Below are 17,109 nucleotides of genomic sequence, written 5' to 3'. Positions count from 1 at the left end.
ATGTCCAGGCAGGCATACCCCGACTGTGGGCACGCCAGGGACAAGGGCGACTGTCACCGCCGTTGCGTGGCCTGCCTCGGCAGGGCCCACGCGGAGGCGGCTCTCTCTGGCGTCGACCCAGCCTGCGGCATATGTGCTAGCTTCACGCTAGCTAAGGCTACAAAGCGTCTGGCGTTTTGGGAACGCGCAGACGCTGGGAAGGCAGCGCCAGCTCCATCCGGGGGAATCCCCCCCGAAGGGCTGCGCGCTCCTTCAGCCTCAGGCAGCGCGGTGTCAGGCAGCGCGGTGTTAGGCAGCCGCTCTACAGCCGCAGCCGCACCTGCTAGCCTCTCCCCGTCGCGTCGCCCGCCAGCCTGGTGGCCGCGGACCACGAGGCGGTGGAGCTACCTCCAGGCTGTGAGGACCAGCCCGTGCCGGAGCTGGACTTCGGCCTGGACAACGAGAGTCTGCTTGACTTCTCGGACGAGCAGGTCTCGGACGAGGAGGACATGCAGCTCAGTTTGGATGTTAGGCAGCGGGCAACCTCTCCCCCGGCCACATCCAGGACACTGGGCCAGCAGCTGCACGAGGTGGCACTGAGGGCAGCGAGCTGCCTCGGTCTCCCTCTCCCTCCCCCTCCCAGCGTGCAGGCCTCGCTGCTGGATGGGGAATTTTATGCTGGCCCAGCCATGGCAGCCCCCAGCCCCCTCCCCTTCTTTGCGGAGGTGCATGGGGAGCTCAAGGCCACGTAGGCAACCCCCTACTCGGGCCGTGCCCCAGTGTCGGGGTTTGCCTCTTACCTGCACCTCGACCAAGCTAAGGAGAGCGGGTACCTCTCCTTTCCGCCGGTTGAGGACGCGGTGGCGGGCTACCTCTCGCCTGCCTCCCCCACGATGCGCCTCGGCCAGAGACCCCTCCTGCCCACGCAAGTGGCCAGGCACCAGGCGGCTCTGGCCGAAAAGACATACTTAGCAGCTGGGCAGGCTGCGTGTTCTACGAACACGGCAGCGCTCCTACAGTGCTACCAGGCCAAGCTCCTGACGGAGCTGGCCGCGTCACTGAGGGAAGGGCACGAGACGGTGGTGGAGCTCCGTCGGGCGACGGACCTGTCCCTCCGCCTCACTCGCTGCACTTCCCAGGCCCTGGGGAGGGTCATGGGAGCCTCAGTCGCCACCCAAAGATCCCTGTGGCTAACCCTGGCCAAGCTTACGGACAGGGAGAAGGCGCCGCTGTTGGACGCTCCGAGGCCGTGGGCACAATGGCGCAAAAGTTCGAAGAACAGCAAAAGAGTCGGGAGGCATTCCAAGCCTGGATGCCTCGCTCCAGCGGGTTTGAGCAGCAGTCCTCCTCAGGACACACAACCCCGACCCCGGGCCAGAAGCGGAGCGGTTTCCGCTCACCAGCTCTTCCGGCCAAGATGCCCACCCGGCGAGGCTGGCAGAGGCACCCCTTCCGCCCGCCTCTCAGCCGCCCGCACAGCAGCAGCCAGCTGCGCGCCCGAACCAGGGCGCAGCCCAAGCCCCACGGCAGCATGCTGCTCGCTGGGGGGAGGGGCAGGGCAGACCGCCGGCCACCTGATCTGACCAGTCGGCCGCCGAAAAGACAGGGGGGAGCGGTGGAGTCCCCACCGCCTCCACAGAAATCCGCCCGTTGCTCTCATGCACAGTTCATGTCAAGCACGGTAAGCAGGTTCCCACAAGCACCACACTCAAATGTCACAGTCCCTGCCCCAGTAGGCGTAGTGCTACGGCATGCTTGTGCAACTCCCCCCGCAGTGCACACAGTGCACTCGCACCCTCCATTTTTTTTCCAAACCATGAGGGGGCAACCCCAGATCTCGTCCCCCTCCCTAGGCAGAGCGGGCGCAGATCTAGGTTTAGACTCATTGACTATGAGCGGGTTAGTTCCCGACCTATTCAACTCAAAGCCCAGCCTGGCAGGCTGCGCTGCGAGTTGGCGCGCATGCACAGTGTCACCATGGGTACTAAAAACGATCACAGCGGGGTACACGCTGCAGTTTGCCCGTCCCCCTCCGTCATTCGGAGGGGTGATCCAATCAGTGGTGCAGCAGGGGCAGTCTCATTTCCTACAGAAAGAAATAGACTCCCTGCTTCAAAAAGAAGCAATAAGTGTAGTGCCTCCCAAGGAGGCAGCATCAGGCTTCTACAGCAGATACTTCCTGGTCCCCAAAAAGGACGGGAACTATCGGCCAATACTAGATCTACGTGTGTTGAACAAAGCGCTCATGCCGTTGAAGTTCAGAATGCTGACTCCCCGCCGGCTAGTGTAGTTCATAAGACCAAACGATTGGTTCATCATGATAGACCTAAAAGATGCTTACTTCCATGTCCCGATCCACCCCAGACATCGGAAATTTCTGAGGTTTGCGTTCGGAGGAATAGCATACCAGTTCCACGCACTCCCGTTCTGCCTGGCTTTGGCACCGAGGGTTTTCACAAAGTGCGTGGAAGCAGCCATCGCCCCGTTGCGACAGCGAGGTTTACGCTTATTCAATTATTTGGACGATTGGCTCCTTTGCGCTCGCTCAAGGGCAGTAGCGGTGCAAGACTGCCATCTAGTGGTGGCACACTTGCACCGACTGGGCTTTGTAATAAACAAGGAAAAAAGCCTTCTGCGCCCAGGCCAGACGCACATTTCCTAGGCATGGTTCTAGACTCCACCTCCATGGAGGTCAGGCTGTCTCAAGACCGAATAAATGCCATCAGATCATGCGTGCATCAGTTCCGGCTGGGACAGTCAGTCTCGTCCCTGTGCTGCCAAAGGCTGCTGGGCATGATGGCATCACCCGCGATCGCTCTCCCTCCGGGGATGTTGCGCATGCGGCCTTTTCAAATGTGGTATCTCTCCTTGAGACTCAGTTCAACCAAGGACAGACACCGCAGAATAACGGTGACCTCTAGATGCAGGAAAGTCCTGGAAATCTGGAGAACCCCACGGTTCCTCGCAGCGTCAGGCCCCATGGGCATAGTGACGCAGCGCGTAGTGGTAACCACAGACGCCTCCACGAAAGGGTGGGGAGCGGTCTGCGAGGGGGAATATGTGAACGGTCACTGGTCTGTAGCAGAAGCTGTGTCACATATAAATGTATGGACAACACTTCGGCATTGGCGTATATTAACCGCCAAGGCGGAGTGCGCTCCCCGTCGTTGCACCACTGGGCGAACCTCTTGCTCCTGTGGGCAGCGGTTCACATCCGTTCCCTCAGGACAGTTCATATTCCAGGTCACCTCAACTACGGGGCGGACCTGTTATCAAGGGGCGACCCTCAGGCAGCAGATTGGTGCCTACACCCTCAGGTGATAGAGCAGATTTGGCTGCGTTTTTACAGGGCCCACGTAGATCTGTTTGCCAACAGACAGAACACCTGCTGCCCTCTCTGGTTCTCGCTAGGGGGCGACAACCCCCCACTGGGCATAGACGCACTGAGCCACCAGTGGCCGAGCCTGCGTCTGTATGCGTTTCCCCCGGTTCCGCTCCTCCAGCAGGTGCTGGGCAGGGTAGCGAACGAGGGCAGGGAGTTGTTGTTGATAGCCCCCCACTGGCCCAGCCAGCTGTGGGTGGCAGATCTGATCAATATGTCAGTGCAACAGCCTTGGGAGCTGCCTCTTCGAAGAGACCTCCTATCACAGGCGCACAGGACAGTTTGGCATCCCCGACCAGAACTGTGGCGTCTCACGGCCTGGCACCTGAAAGGAGCAGGCTCCTAGCTTCAGGCTTGTCAGACGCAGTGGTGGCTACGATACAGAGTCCCCGAGCGGTGTCAACCCGGGCTCTGTATTTGCTGAAGTGGCGCATTTTTGAACGATGGTGCGCTGCGCGTCAGCGCGACCCCGTCAACTGCGTGCTGGGCGTCATATTAGAATTCCTACAGCAGTTGGCATCAATGGCAATTCCCCAGGTAGTCACCCGCTAGCGTCATGCTTTATGGCGGGTGTGAGGCGGCTCAGGGTGCCTGATAGACACCTCATACCCTCATGGGATCTGCTGGTTGTGTTACATGCTCTCACAGGGCCTCCATTTGAGCCCCTGGAGACGGTGGACATAAAATTTGTCTCTTTAAAGACCGCGCTGTTACTGGCATTGGCGTCAGCAAAGCGCGTTGGTGACATGCAAGCTCTGTCTGTCAGCCCATCGTGCCTTCAGTTCTCGATCGCTGGGGACAAAGTGGTTATGCGACCTAATGCTGCTTACACACCTAAAGTGGTGGCAACCCCATTCCGCAATCAGGTGATTGAATTAGCAGTTTTCTCGCCTACTCCTTTTGCGTCAGCAGAGGAGGAACGTTTGAATAAGCTCTGCCCAGTACGCGCTCTCCGCTGCTATGTAGAGCGCACTGGGGCATTCAGACAGTCAGAGCAGCTGTTTGTGTGCTTTGGCGCACGTGCAAAAGGCAGACCTCTATCAAAACCAAGCCTCTCCCGTTGGATAGTAGAGGCTATCGTGTTGTCTTATATGAGTTTGTCTTTAGATCCCCCGGAGAAGTTGCATTTGCACTCTACGCGGGGGGTCTCTTCTTCCTGGGCCTTACTGAAAGGAGTCTCAGTGGAGGAAATTTGTAAAGCTGCAAGCTGGAGTTCTCGCCACACTTTCATTAGATTCTATATGTTAGATGTGGCTGAACCTAGTTTTTTACAAGGTGTTCTACAGGCAGGCGATCTTTGGATCCCCTGGCCTGAGAACGATATAATGATGTATTTGTTCATCAGCGTCTACGTGTTACGTTGCGAATAAACCATGCTAGGGTTGGTTTCCTACAGGAGGGGGATCACTGATCCCTGTCGCCTATGTATAAAGGATGTGCCCTATAATGTTCACCACCAGCTGCTGTATGAACCTCTAGGAGGGCAAAAGCAATGTGTAAGTTGGTGTGTGTGATTGGCTGCCACTGTATTATCACGCGGGAATGTATACGGTCCCATCTGTTATATCGCAGTCAACTGCGATAGGGAACGTCTCGGTTCCCTAAGCAGGGACCAGATATTACAAGAGTTGCGTGTACAGTGTTGCCCTTGGTTTGTACTTCTACGCTCAGTTTTCTTTCCAAGGATGATTCGATCCGTGCTCCTGAATTTATAGGCTCCTGAGGGGGCGGGCTCAGGAGAGAGCATGGACGAATCGCAGCCTTTCAGGCGTGAATGAATAAATGCTTCGATTGGAACCGTGACTAACGTCATGTCCCATCTGTTATATCTGGTCCCTGCTTAGGGAACCGAGGTTACGTAAGTAACCGAGACGTTATGTTAACAGTGTTGCTGTGTTGTCCAGATTCAGATTCACACCAGTACAGCCCAGTGTCACTCATCTCTAGACAATAGGTACGGCATGTAAATCCTGATCCTGACCTCCAGTCATACGGACAGTCGGACTCTAGTTTCCTGCCTGTGTGCCATCGCAGACTCCATAGAGCCATCCAGTCCCTCACAACTGAAGATGAGATGCTCTGAGATGAACATATGACTTCTGTTGGGTCTGCTGAGTAAAGAGACCGGAGGAGACAGACCTGAGGCACAGCCAAGAAATGGGTGTAATTAAGTATGACAGAAACAGGGAAAAATGGGAAAATCAAACAAACAAAACTCAGGTTCTAAAGACTCAGGTCTGCACACGGATTATCTCCTACTGAGACGCACTAAGACTGGTGGAGGCAGTAACTCACCCGTTACCCAGACAGGCACAGCATTGCTGTAGATGGTGTGATGGTGTGGCTCTCCTCCCTCTGCTCTGCACACGTAAAGCCCTGTGTGGTTTAGAGAAGCAGGGCTGAGAGTGTACGAGCCTCCAACTCCTCTGCTGCTGAATGAAAGGAGCTCCAAAGAGAACTTCTTGTCTGGGCACATTACGTAAAGTGAGTCCGTCTTGTATGGAACAGCTTTGTACCAGAGGAATTTCCACTCTGTGGAAGAGTCCTCAACATCACAGCTCAGAGTCACCAAGTCTCCTTTGGCTGGCCAGCTGTGTCGAGACACTCTCAAGGCGGTCAGAGTATTTTCTGTTGTCGAACCAACAATAAAGCAGACAAACAACAAACGGCTCTGACAAATGTCTATTACTTCTTATAAATGGAAAATGAATATGAACATACTCGTATTCACATAATAAAGTAAATCTAGATAATAAAGAAAAGAAAGAAAAATAATTTTATATAATTCATTATTCATTTATGATTACATTTCTTATGTCAAGCTCACCCATCACTGTTATATTGACAGCATTACTGTGTTGTCCAGATTCAGACTCGCACCAGTACACACCAGTGTCATCTGTGTCCAGACAGCTGATCTTACCCGTGTAATTTGACTCAGCTTCTCGACCCACCTCTCGGCCCATGGACGGAGTACAATAATCAAGGGCCCCTGCCACACAAACAGCAAGAAGTGACTTACAGTCTAACCACCCTGTACTTACGCCTCATATTTCACACCGACAGATAGGATACAGGATTTCCACCACATCAGCTCATGATGCAATTAGCTATATTAATGTATTTGAATTGCCGACAAATAGGACATTAATGGACACAATAAAAATACACCTGTATAGCCCCTTATACTGGAGTTTCAAGACAGATACCACAGACAGCAGCATTAGCCTAATCACTTATAAGCCACGTTGTTAAGATGGTGATGGTGGTTTCATACATCTAGGCCATGCCAACAGAAAACACAAAAATGTGATCTCATACCAAATTTATAAAAGCCATCGTTTTTGTTTCAAGCAAACAATTTACCAAGCTCACAAAAAATAACCAGACTATAAGCCTATAAGACAAAACAAAGCAGAAATAAAAGAACATACAACCCAGCCTGACCTTTCACAACCAATCAATCAACCAAACCAATGATTTTTGTTTTGTCAGTTCAATTGCCAGGCATGATAATGGATTGTAGAGGCATAATCTGCATAATTATAGCATCAACAACATATCCAAGGAATCTAAGGAAATTGCATTTAATATATATATATTGCAATTCCCTTAGACGGATATTTAAGCAATATAGTACGAGTGCGAGTGGGGTAGGTAAGGGATATTCCCACGGGTGGTGTTCGGCCGTAGCCACGAGGCCGGAGGCCGAGTGGCGCTGGCAACATCACCCCTGGGAATATCCCTTACCTACCCCACTCGCACTCGTACTATATTGCTTTTATAAAACAATTTTAAAACTATTTTATTTCGCCATTGTTTCTCCGCAACAAAAAAATAGTTCCATTGTCAACGTCTTTTGGAATTATAAGAACTTTGAATTAACGGTTATCGCTTAATTGTATCAACGTGCTATAGAATGTTTCATCGCGGAGTGATTTATTATTAGCTGTGAAAAGTCCGAGTTGGGATGTCCTGGGATATTCCAACTCATGGAACTTCTCTCGTCCAATCAGAAACAGCTAAATAATTCAATAGAACCCAATTGTTTTATAATCAGGTATAACCACAATACAACTAAATAGGCTATAAAATGTTAATTAACCAGACTTTTATAGGGAAAAGGGGGTTTCAAATCTGAAGATCCCTGATCTCTGCAAGAGGCCCTCAGAAACCCTTATGATCTGAATCAGAAACTGAATTCCTTCATTTACCAAGCACAAGACAGGTAGGACATGTTGACTTGGTACGATTGCTTAGACAGGGGGCCCAGAATTCTAAGCAGTACCCCTGTCACTAACACATGCATGCTGGACATTCAAGGACACGCTTATGGCGCAAAACAGACAACTTGCATTAGACCACTTGCATTCAGGCTGGGTGCACATGTAGTTGTCAAAAGAGTCGTCTGAGAGCCAGTAGTGATAGCTGAGGAGCTCACAGGCTATTTGGGGACATCTGAATTCATCTGTATTAGGTGAAGAAGCCTGTTGTGGCAACATGTTTGGGTGCCTAAGGTGACCAGGGTTTATATCCTATTTCATCCCTTTACCCTAATCCAGGTTCATAATCCCAGTGGGAAGCCCCCAACCAATAGTTTTTTTTAGAATTTTAAAGATGTTCCTGTTTATAACAAAAGAAATCGCTTCATGCTGACACTGCATGTGAATTGCCATTAATGAAATAACAGGATTACCTTTATTATCTCGCTGAAACTAATGGATTAAAAAAGCTGTGGGTCCTGATGAGAAAAGACTTTAAAATAAATATGCTAAAAGCTAAATATATAGACTGTATTTAATGTTATCCCAGATTGTGACCTATATGAATTGCCTTGTATGTATATATGTATGTATGTATGCCGCCTGGCTTGGTCTGAATTGACATCCTGGTTCAACCCAGGTCATTGGTCAGAAAAGGGTAAAAGAGACACTGCCACTTTCAGACAGAGGAGTCTGTGCCAGCATATATGAAAATAGACACAGTAACTCTCCAGTGACCCAGACAGGCACAGCGTGGCTGTAGTCTGTGGATTGGGCGCGCTGGCCATCCTCTGCTCTGCACATATAAAACCCTGTGTGGTTAAGAGGAGCGGGGCTGAGAGTTGGTGTCAGTGGTGTCAGTGAGGTCACATGAACTGTAAAGTTTACAGTATAAGAGTTTTGTCTGCACTATCACCCTATCAAAAATGTTTTATGACAGATTCTTTGATAAACCTTTGCTGGATAGGGCTCATCAATCACCAACTCAGCAGAAATACAAATAACAAAGTCTCTCTCTGTGTGTGTGTGTGTGTGTGCGTTGGTCTTGGATAACCCGGATAACTTTGGTAACTCTAGACTAAAAGGAAAGGGTAGTACCCGTAAACCACTTTTTTTTCAGGTTCGGGAAATTCGGCCTCCTAATCCACCGGGACCTGTATACGTGAGTGTGTGTGTGTGTGTGTGTTGGCAAGTTATCATCAGACACAATAAACATGGGCCTGATTTATGCTTTATGTCAAATAAACCCACTTAAACAAAATGAGTAATTACCACAGCTGGCTCTTTTGAATTGCATTGTTGTGAGATAAGTAACACATTAATTTCTCTAAAGGTATCAGCTTTGTCTGGTAATTCTAAAAAAAGTAAAATAGAATCAGCTTTTATATTCATTTCCACATATGCACGTATTATCCATTATCTATAAAGGTCAATGATAATGTACATATTTCAAAAATGATTGTTTATGTAGCCAGAAGCCAGATAAAGGGAATCTATTTGGTTTGCTTTTGAAACTGTAGGCATTTTACGTTACAAGACAGAATGTTAATCATTATTTCCTTTGGACACATTGGAGTGGACCATCATCCAAAGTTCTTTGCCCACATGTGCAAACAAACACAAACACCAGAGGCCTGGAGTCCAAGTTCTAAAGGCTCAGGTAGTGGAGGAAATGGCCAGTGATATAGGAGGAGGGGACCTGCAGACCACTGGCAGTGACACGTTCTGGAATGGGTGAAAGTAATGGTTCTTCCAGGATTTAATGGCAAATCAGATTTAAACCTTTAACTAGTATCACAAAAACGTGAAGTAGTTGTTTATAACTGTAAATTGCAGTTCAGTTGTAACCTAGCAAGCTATCTGTGTGTAAACAAAACATAAGGGAATAAACACCAGATGTTTTAGGGACTGTCAGTCTTTATTCAAGAACAGAATACAGGTCAACCTGGTTGAAATACTTGCATGGAAACCTCTTGTTAGCTACCTGGCCTGTGTCCACTGCAGTGAAAGTGCCATTGTGTTTTTCCTTCAAACCTTTGGGAGATGTCTTCATGTGTTTTTAATTTCCTTTCACTTTTAGCTTTTAAAGACTATATACTTCTTTGATTTTTACTATTTGTAGTTTCTCAAAATGTGTTCACAAACACGAAAACATGACATTACTTTATGTCATCGTCAGAATGTTTGAAACTTTGTGTAAATAATTGGCAGTGCATCATTTATGTATTTTTGTTACTCACCTGTGTCTGTTCTCTCCCATACAGTAGGACCTTTACCTGCAAATGCTGATGACTATGACAACATTGTTCCTCATCGCCATAACCTATAATTCCATATACGGCAACCTAGCTCTGTCCACTCACTTTGACTCTTTTCTTCCCCTCCTACTGTGGGATGCTGCCACAGTCTTTACAGCTGTCCATTTCCACCAAACTATTATGCACACATTCTACTCTGCCTATAATACGTACCGTATTTACCCGTAATATAAACAAAGGCAATCATTGACAGTTTTCTGCTTCATTGTTCTGCTTATCATTATAATAGTAACCTTATTAGGACATTGTAAACCCACTAAGCTGTTTTACAACCAATACTTTGAATGCTGGCGCTCTCCATTGCTATCTCCATTAAAATAAAATCGCATTGAATTGCCTCTCTGCACAGGCCATGGCCCTGTACACGCTGCCTGTACAAAGGCACGTCATCCAGGGGCTGATCCTTGTGTAGGCTGGCAGGGCACCTCTTAGACCTCATTAACTGTGTCAAAGCACTTGATTGCTGCCGAGATGCAGTTGAAAAAAAAGCTTATTTTCATTTGGCCACTACTGTGCACGCTACTCTATATATACTGCAGATATTAACATAATATCAGGTGAATACAAAACAAATATGTTTTCTCTAATTAGTTCAATAAATAACAACAGACACTTATCCCATTTAAATTGATTTCTTGCATCCAAACATATTCAAGACAATTGACTATACTTTCAAGAAAGAAAAACATCAATAAGGTTATAACATCCACTGTTTTTTTGGTATTGGTATATTATTGGTATTGGTATATTTTTATAACACACACAGGAACAATGATACACCAAAAGAAAGAACCAGACAAAGAGTCCATGCGTACAGTCAAGAACATCCTTTTATTCAATCAGCTGCTCTTTTCAAACTGTTTTTTCCTTATTATGGAAAAGAAATTGTAATTAACACATGCATTTCACCATGAGCTGTGGGGGGCTGGGGCCGGAGGAAGGGGGTGCCGCTGGCCGGGGGGCTGAAATGGGTGGGAGCAGGGGCCTGTGGGGGCCTCTAGGCAACTCTACACGTGGCCCAAATGCCCTACACACTTTGCAAACGTACAAAAATTTCTAGGAAAGAAAAAGAGAAAACAAGATATATGAAAGGAAAAACAAACTCAAAGCACGGAGGGGCAGGTGCCGGGGAGGTTTGGCTCTGGGGAGCAGGGGGGGGGGGGGGGGGCGCGAAGAGCGTAGGGCTCTCGAGTCGCCTGCATGTCACTATGGCTTGTCAGCTGTGGTGGTCTCCTGTCATGGCTAATACTGCTATTGGCTTTGTTTGCTAATAGGAGAAATAAAAGACTGCTGTCATCTTGCATAATCTGGTGAGAAATATGACGTCTTTGGAGCCAGAGCCATATCTCATTGAACTGAAAACGGTTTTGTCTTTGCTGGTGTAATTGGTAAGGTGACTTTGTTGGAACCACAGTCTGGGTTTTCAGTGGCATGCAGCATCTTTGACCACATCACTTTGGTTTGGCAATTTGGTTCTACTCATTAATTACGCTGTATGTCTTTTCATCATTTAAATAATAAATCAGATGCTGGGATTAACAGATTACAATTGGGAGTATAAATCTGAGCCCGTCACTCTCCCCTGTCCATGCCCCTTCCGTTATAAGGTGCTTAGTCATTTCAGGTCTTTTTTCAGTTGTTTAAAACAGCTGGTCTCGATCAACCGCTAGAAAGGTGCGTCATCCAAAAGAAAAACAAAACAACAAACAAAAAAAAAGAAAAAAAAAACCTTTTCAGCATCTGCTGCCTAAAAAAAGTAGCACTGACAACAAATGAGATCAAAGCGAAAAAAACTCAATTCAGTAAAAAACAGGCTAAAAAAAAAACTAAAATAAAAATAAATAGTTAAAAAAACACATCACAAACTTCCCTAATCAGCCCCCGCGTGGCCTCTCTGCCTCCTCCTCCTCCACCCACAACGAGATCTCTTAGGCCTGCTGCTCCTCCTCCCCATGATATGTCAATAACCATCGCACTCCAAAAGAAAAAGAACAAAAACAACAACAACAACAATAACACCAACGACGACAGCTACGGAACAATGAAAACAAAAAGAAAGAACAGAAGTGAACAGAGTGCTAGCCGCCCTCCAGCACTCCGCTCCGGCAAGGACAGCTCCCCACAGCCCAGCGGTGTGACTGGTTCACTTACATTAAACTGTTGAATGGAGAAGCTGAAGAGATTGGTATGGTATACATTGTGAAGCGTACAGACAAGAATAACATGTGAGCTAACTGCATTCTGCTCAGACAAAAGTTTTTGCATTTTATTTATGTATTTTTTTTAAAACCCCCTCCGTCCAGAGAAAAGGGTCAAGGAGGGGAAAGGGGAGAAAGGGAGAGGAGGTGGGAGGGGAGGTGGTGGTGGGAGCAAGGAGAGGGTTACGCGGCTACAGGTCTACTCCAGTGTCCAAAGGAGAGGCAGAAAGACAGAACACAGAGGAAGGAAAAAAGCAAGACAGATTCTTTTTTTTTTTTTTTTCAATTTTCTTAATTATCCAACGATAAAAAGAGGAACTAAGTCACACCAATTTTCCTTTAGTACTATATATACTGCTTTGAAAAGCCTGAAGAATGAGAGTACAAGAGAAGGATGAAGAAGGAGGGGATTTCTTTTTTTTTTCTTTTTTCAAAATCTTTTTTGAGACGGGCACTCAGGATTACAAGATGGAGTCTGTGAACAAAAGGCACTTTTTAGGGACAACCTTTAAGATGCTCTGAATCTAAACACTACACCACGAAACAAATATCCAGAGTAATTTACACAGTAGGAAAACTGGAAGTTGGGGGGGGGGGGGGTTCGGGGGGTTCGGGGGATGGGAATCACCTCTAAAATAAAAATCTCCATCGCTTCAAAATAATCTCGCTGGTTTCCCTCGCTGTCCCTTGGCGTGAGATGGGAGTCTACTACTCAACTATTGCTACCAATGACGAGGTTCACGTTTACACCTCCCATCCCTCCAAGTCCTCTCGGAAAAAAAACACTTCACTCTCAGGGCTGGGAGCTTCTTAAAGCCCACTTCTTCAAAGAGGGGATTCTGCATTTGATGCATCTCCCAGAGGAGGGAAGATATTGTCATTCATGTCGGAGAGAAGTATTCAGCAATATGTACACGTGTGACACAGCCCTGCCCTTTAAAACAGGGGTCTGTTCTTGGAAGGTAGGGTGCTGAGGACTCCTAGACTGTTCTGTATACTGTGCTGTGTGTGTGTTACACTGCTTCTGTGATATTGCACCACCATAGGCCTGCACTCAAGTCCATCTGACTGGAAAAAAAATGCATAGACAGATTACCTTTCTGGTAATGATCGATCAATTTATGAAGTGTCCAATGTGTGATCGACTGCTAGTCCATCAAAGTGAAAAGTTCAGCATCTGTCTGCACTGCATGCTCCTCTAGTCTCCCTGATGATTTCTTCGACCTTATAAGATTAAAGGTTGGAAGAAAAATGCCTTTTGTCACAACCTCAACAACAATGAACCCCTTCCCCCCCTTAGTAAATACAAAGAGAGAAATAGAATAATGCATGTTTTTATCTAGAATTTTGCTTTATGGTAACACGTAATTTTTTGTTTATTATTCTTTATGTATGATAGAAATTGAATGTACTTTATTTCATAAAAGCACCAGTTTTCATTTATATGATATATATTTTTGTTGTGTTGATAAAAACTGTTCCTTCAGCCCTCCCAAGTATTGAGAACAAATCATTACAAATAAACATTAAAAAGCCAAAAAAGGAAAGATTAAAAAAAAAAAAAAAAGGTTTCCCAAAACTTACAAAGACTGATTTTTTCTTTTTTTTTCTCTCGGCCCTTTGATTTAGAGTCCTGGAGCTGGAGGACTGGAAACTAGAATAGAAGGTCTTTTTTTGAAGCCCTCTCCTGACAGGTCACACCCTCTAACAATCTAACAGGCAAACACACTTGTTCTACTCAAGGCATTGCACATGGCTCAATCAACACACATTATTATCATTTTTTTCAATAACAATAATTCCCATCTAAACACAACAGGAAAAAAAAATGAAAAAGCTTTATCTTATTTTTTCCTCTTTTCATTCCCTCAATATTTCTGAGCGTGACAAATTTCCATTGAATTGACCATGGACTTTTTTCTGTTCTCAATTTACTGGTGTGTGATGGTAAGAAGGGCCTGGTACTTTATGAAGAAATATGAGACACCTGACAATGCCATACTTCAAAAAATAACTAGACTGCCACTGAGCTTATCTCGCAAAGGAAAAAGAAAATGCATATATAAATATATATGGATATATATTGTGTGTATATATAAAGACGCTTGTCATTCTTTTTGTCATGAGCTGTTATTGTTTCTTAATTTTTTTTTTCATCCAGACATAAAATTCTATCACCTTATAGCTTATATGTGAGAAAAACAACCTGAATTCATGTTGTAACAAATTGCATAATGGAAACTCTGAGGCACTTCCATAGATTCGAAAAAGAAAACACCGTCGCCATGGTAATTCTGCTCTCCGTGAAGCTGATGGAATGGCTACTGCATGGCAACCAAGCTTCCCCTGCAGTGAAACACGCACATGGGCCGGCAGTCCAGTTATTTTGTGAGGTCTACGATTTTGTGTTGTGTTCCAAACGAAATGAAACAAAAAAAAAAGAAAAAAGAAAAATAAGAACAGACATAAACTCATTGCGGATGACAGTTTCGTTAGACAAATGGAAATCTAAAGGCATATTCTCAGATTGCCCTTAAATCAAGGCTTCCCTTTATAGTCAAATCTAGCAGGGGTGGTTACAGGCCTACTGTGTGATGCGGTCGTGGGTTTATACACATATGTGTGTGTGCGTGTGTATGGTGGTGGTGGTGTGTGTGTGTGTGGGGGGGGGGGGGGGGCAATACTCTGCTCAGGGCAAACCTTGCAGCCTCTGAACACAATGGGAGGATGGTCAGGATGGTGTGATGGTGTCGGGCCTGTTCCTCCGTCTCTCCCCCAGTCTCAGAGCCTCAGAGCATAGCTACTGCAGGACATGTCACACATTCTTTTGCTCCTCAGTGCGGCCTCTGCTCTTGGAGCACGGAAAGAGGCCTTCTGGGAGAGTAAACAACAGGGGTAAACTTAACACGGCTGGGAGGCTCAGGAGCTGGGCGGAGGCCAGAGGACTACGGCACCCTGTTGTACCCTGTCTGAATGTGCCTACGCGCTTTAAAACTGGGGTCATTGTCTGGGGTCGATGTCTGCTCCCTCGAAAGCCAGTAAAAAAAGACTCACTCAACCTGGGATTGTCAGTGAGGAAATGGCTTACTTTGAGGGGGAGCTGATTTTCAAACATTAGTTGTATTACATGCCATCTCACACTACACCCAAGGAGTGCTGGGCAGAGATGTGACAGGGACTGTATGGTGAGTGCAAGTACACATGTACACGTGTGTGTGTATGTGTGTGAGTGTGTGTGAGTGTGAGTGTGTGTGAGTGTGTGTGTGTGTGTGTGTGTGTGTGTGTGTGTGAGTGTGTGTGTGAGAGTGTGTGTGTTGTGTGTGTGTGTGTGTGTGTCACAGGGGTATTTATCCCTCTAAGAGTGAATTGGGGGTGGGGGGGGTGTGTACACACCTAATGCTACTCACACTCATTTGGCACTAGGGGTGTAGGGAAGGCAAAGTCTTCAATAATTAGGATTAAAAAAATAATTAGAAATTGCCTCAAATCTTTAAGATAATTTGTCATATTTAAAAATTCCTTGCATTGTTCTTAATGTACAGCACCTGCTTTTCGAGGATTTCTGATCATGTTCACGGTCCACAGCGTACTTTGAAAATTTTCCTGACCCTGTTTTAAGAGCTGTTTTTGATCAGCTCAATTGAAATCGCATTGTGTGTGTGTGTGTGTGTGTGTGTGTGTGAGTGTGTGTGTTTGTGTGTTTGGGTAGAGGCCATCCATCTACTCCCCTTGTAGAAAATGCCCCTAAAATGATGGAACTCTTTCAAAAGACAAGTAACATCATTGTTTCTTGTTTATGCTTCATAACAATGTGCAAACATCTTCACCATCCCACATTCAATAGTGCACAAGAGATTAGTGTTATCGCAATTTGTAGTGCAAATGTTTTTGTGTGTGTGAGTTTGTCAGATTGGATTGCATGTCTTTTACTGTATGTAATGGTCGAGCAAGGACATTTGGGTGTTGTCTAAAACAGTTTCAGTGTTTTGGGAGGACAAACAGGGATATAGAAGCTGACTACACACAATGCTAAATGGGTGCTGCAGCCTTGACTAACAAGTGTGTGTATGTGTGTGTGTGTGTGTGTGTGTGTGTGTGTGTGTGTGTGTGTGTGTGTGCGTATGACAGAGCGAGAGAGAGTGTGTGTGTATGTGTGCATGTGTCTGCTGTGCATTTGTGTGTGTGTGTGTGTGTGGGGGGGGGGGGGTATGTGCAGCCAACTTACTGTCAGTTTGTTTAGTGTCTGGGAAAACAGAGTTTCATGTCCCTTTCATATATTTAAAAAACACCATGCATTGTTTTGTTTACATTTTTTTTTCCTCCAAATAATTTTTCCTATACCTCTCGTATTTCACCATAGAATTGTTGATCTCCTCAGCCAGTGCACAATGCATCCTTGTACGACAGAGAAAAAAAAAAAACATCTGCAAAGTGTCTTGTCTTCTCCTGCTTCTCGTGCTGTGTTGCTGTCTGCTGTGTTGCCGTTACGCCGCTGTTCAGTGGTCGTTGGGAGAGCTGACGGGATGTCCTCCATTTTGGAACTCGTTTGTGTTAGTGTGGTTGGATTTGGGATCCTCTTTTTCTTCTGAATTGGGGCAGAGAAGCTGGGTCTTTTTTTTGTGTATGTTTTTTTGTTTTTGTTGTTATTTATTTCAATGGTAGCGGGGGGCTGTCAGGGGTGGGGGGTTGGGGAGAGGCCCAGTACAAACGGGCTGAGAGTTCCTGATCAGATCTGATTGGCCTCGTTTAAGGTTTCAGGGTTACGGGTTCAGAGGAGGGGTTAGAGGGCATGTTCTGCTGGCATATTATTTTTCACAATTAAACTTTTTTGTTTCTTTGTTTCTTTGTTTTTTTTCGGTTTGAAATTTCCCAAATATAATGACAGGCGCTTCTAGTAGAATTCTAGTCGCTTATTAACTGGCAGGTCTTGTCAGAGGAACCAAGACTGTGGAGGAGAAGAAAAAAAGAGA

General features: G+C 46.4%; 1 protein-coding gene and 1 pseudogene across 14 annotated transcripts in view; one reads left to right on the top strand and one right to left on the bottom strand.

Annotated features, from left to right (window-relative positions):
- On the top strand, positions 1 to 3,707 carry LOC105898572 (annotated as a pseudogene).
- Positions 3,708 to 10,753: 7,046 nt separating this feature from the next.
- The window catches only part of nfixb (nuclear factor I/Xb), a 137,683-nt gene continuing 131,327 nt past the window's right edge, over positions 10,754 to 17,109 (bottom strand). For all 14 annotated transcript variants that reach the window (XM_031571917.2, XM_031571970.2, XM_031571937.2 and 11 more), the window contains one exon: positions 10,754 to 17,084. In XM_031571917.2, coding sequence (XP_031427777.1) covers positions 17,070 to 17,084 — 15 coding nt within the window. In that variant the 3' untranslated portion in view covers positions 10,754 to 17,069. The remainder of the gene's footprint in view (positions 17,085 to 17,109) is intronic.

Source organism: Clupea harengus, chromosome 1 (assembly GCF_900700415.2).
Source record: "Clupea harengus chromosome 1, Ch_v2.0.2, whole genome shotgun sequence".
Lineage (NCBI taxonomy): Eukaryota > Metazoa > Chordata > Actinopteri > Clupeiformes > Clupeidae > Clupea > Clupea harengus.
Note: the sequence above shows the minus strand (reverse complement) of the source record. Positions and strands in the feature narration are given on the sequence as shown.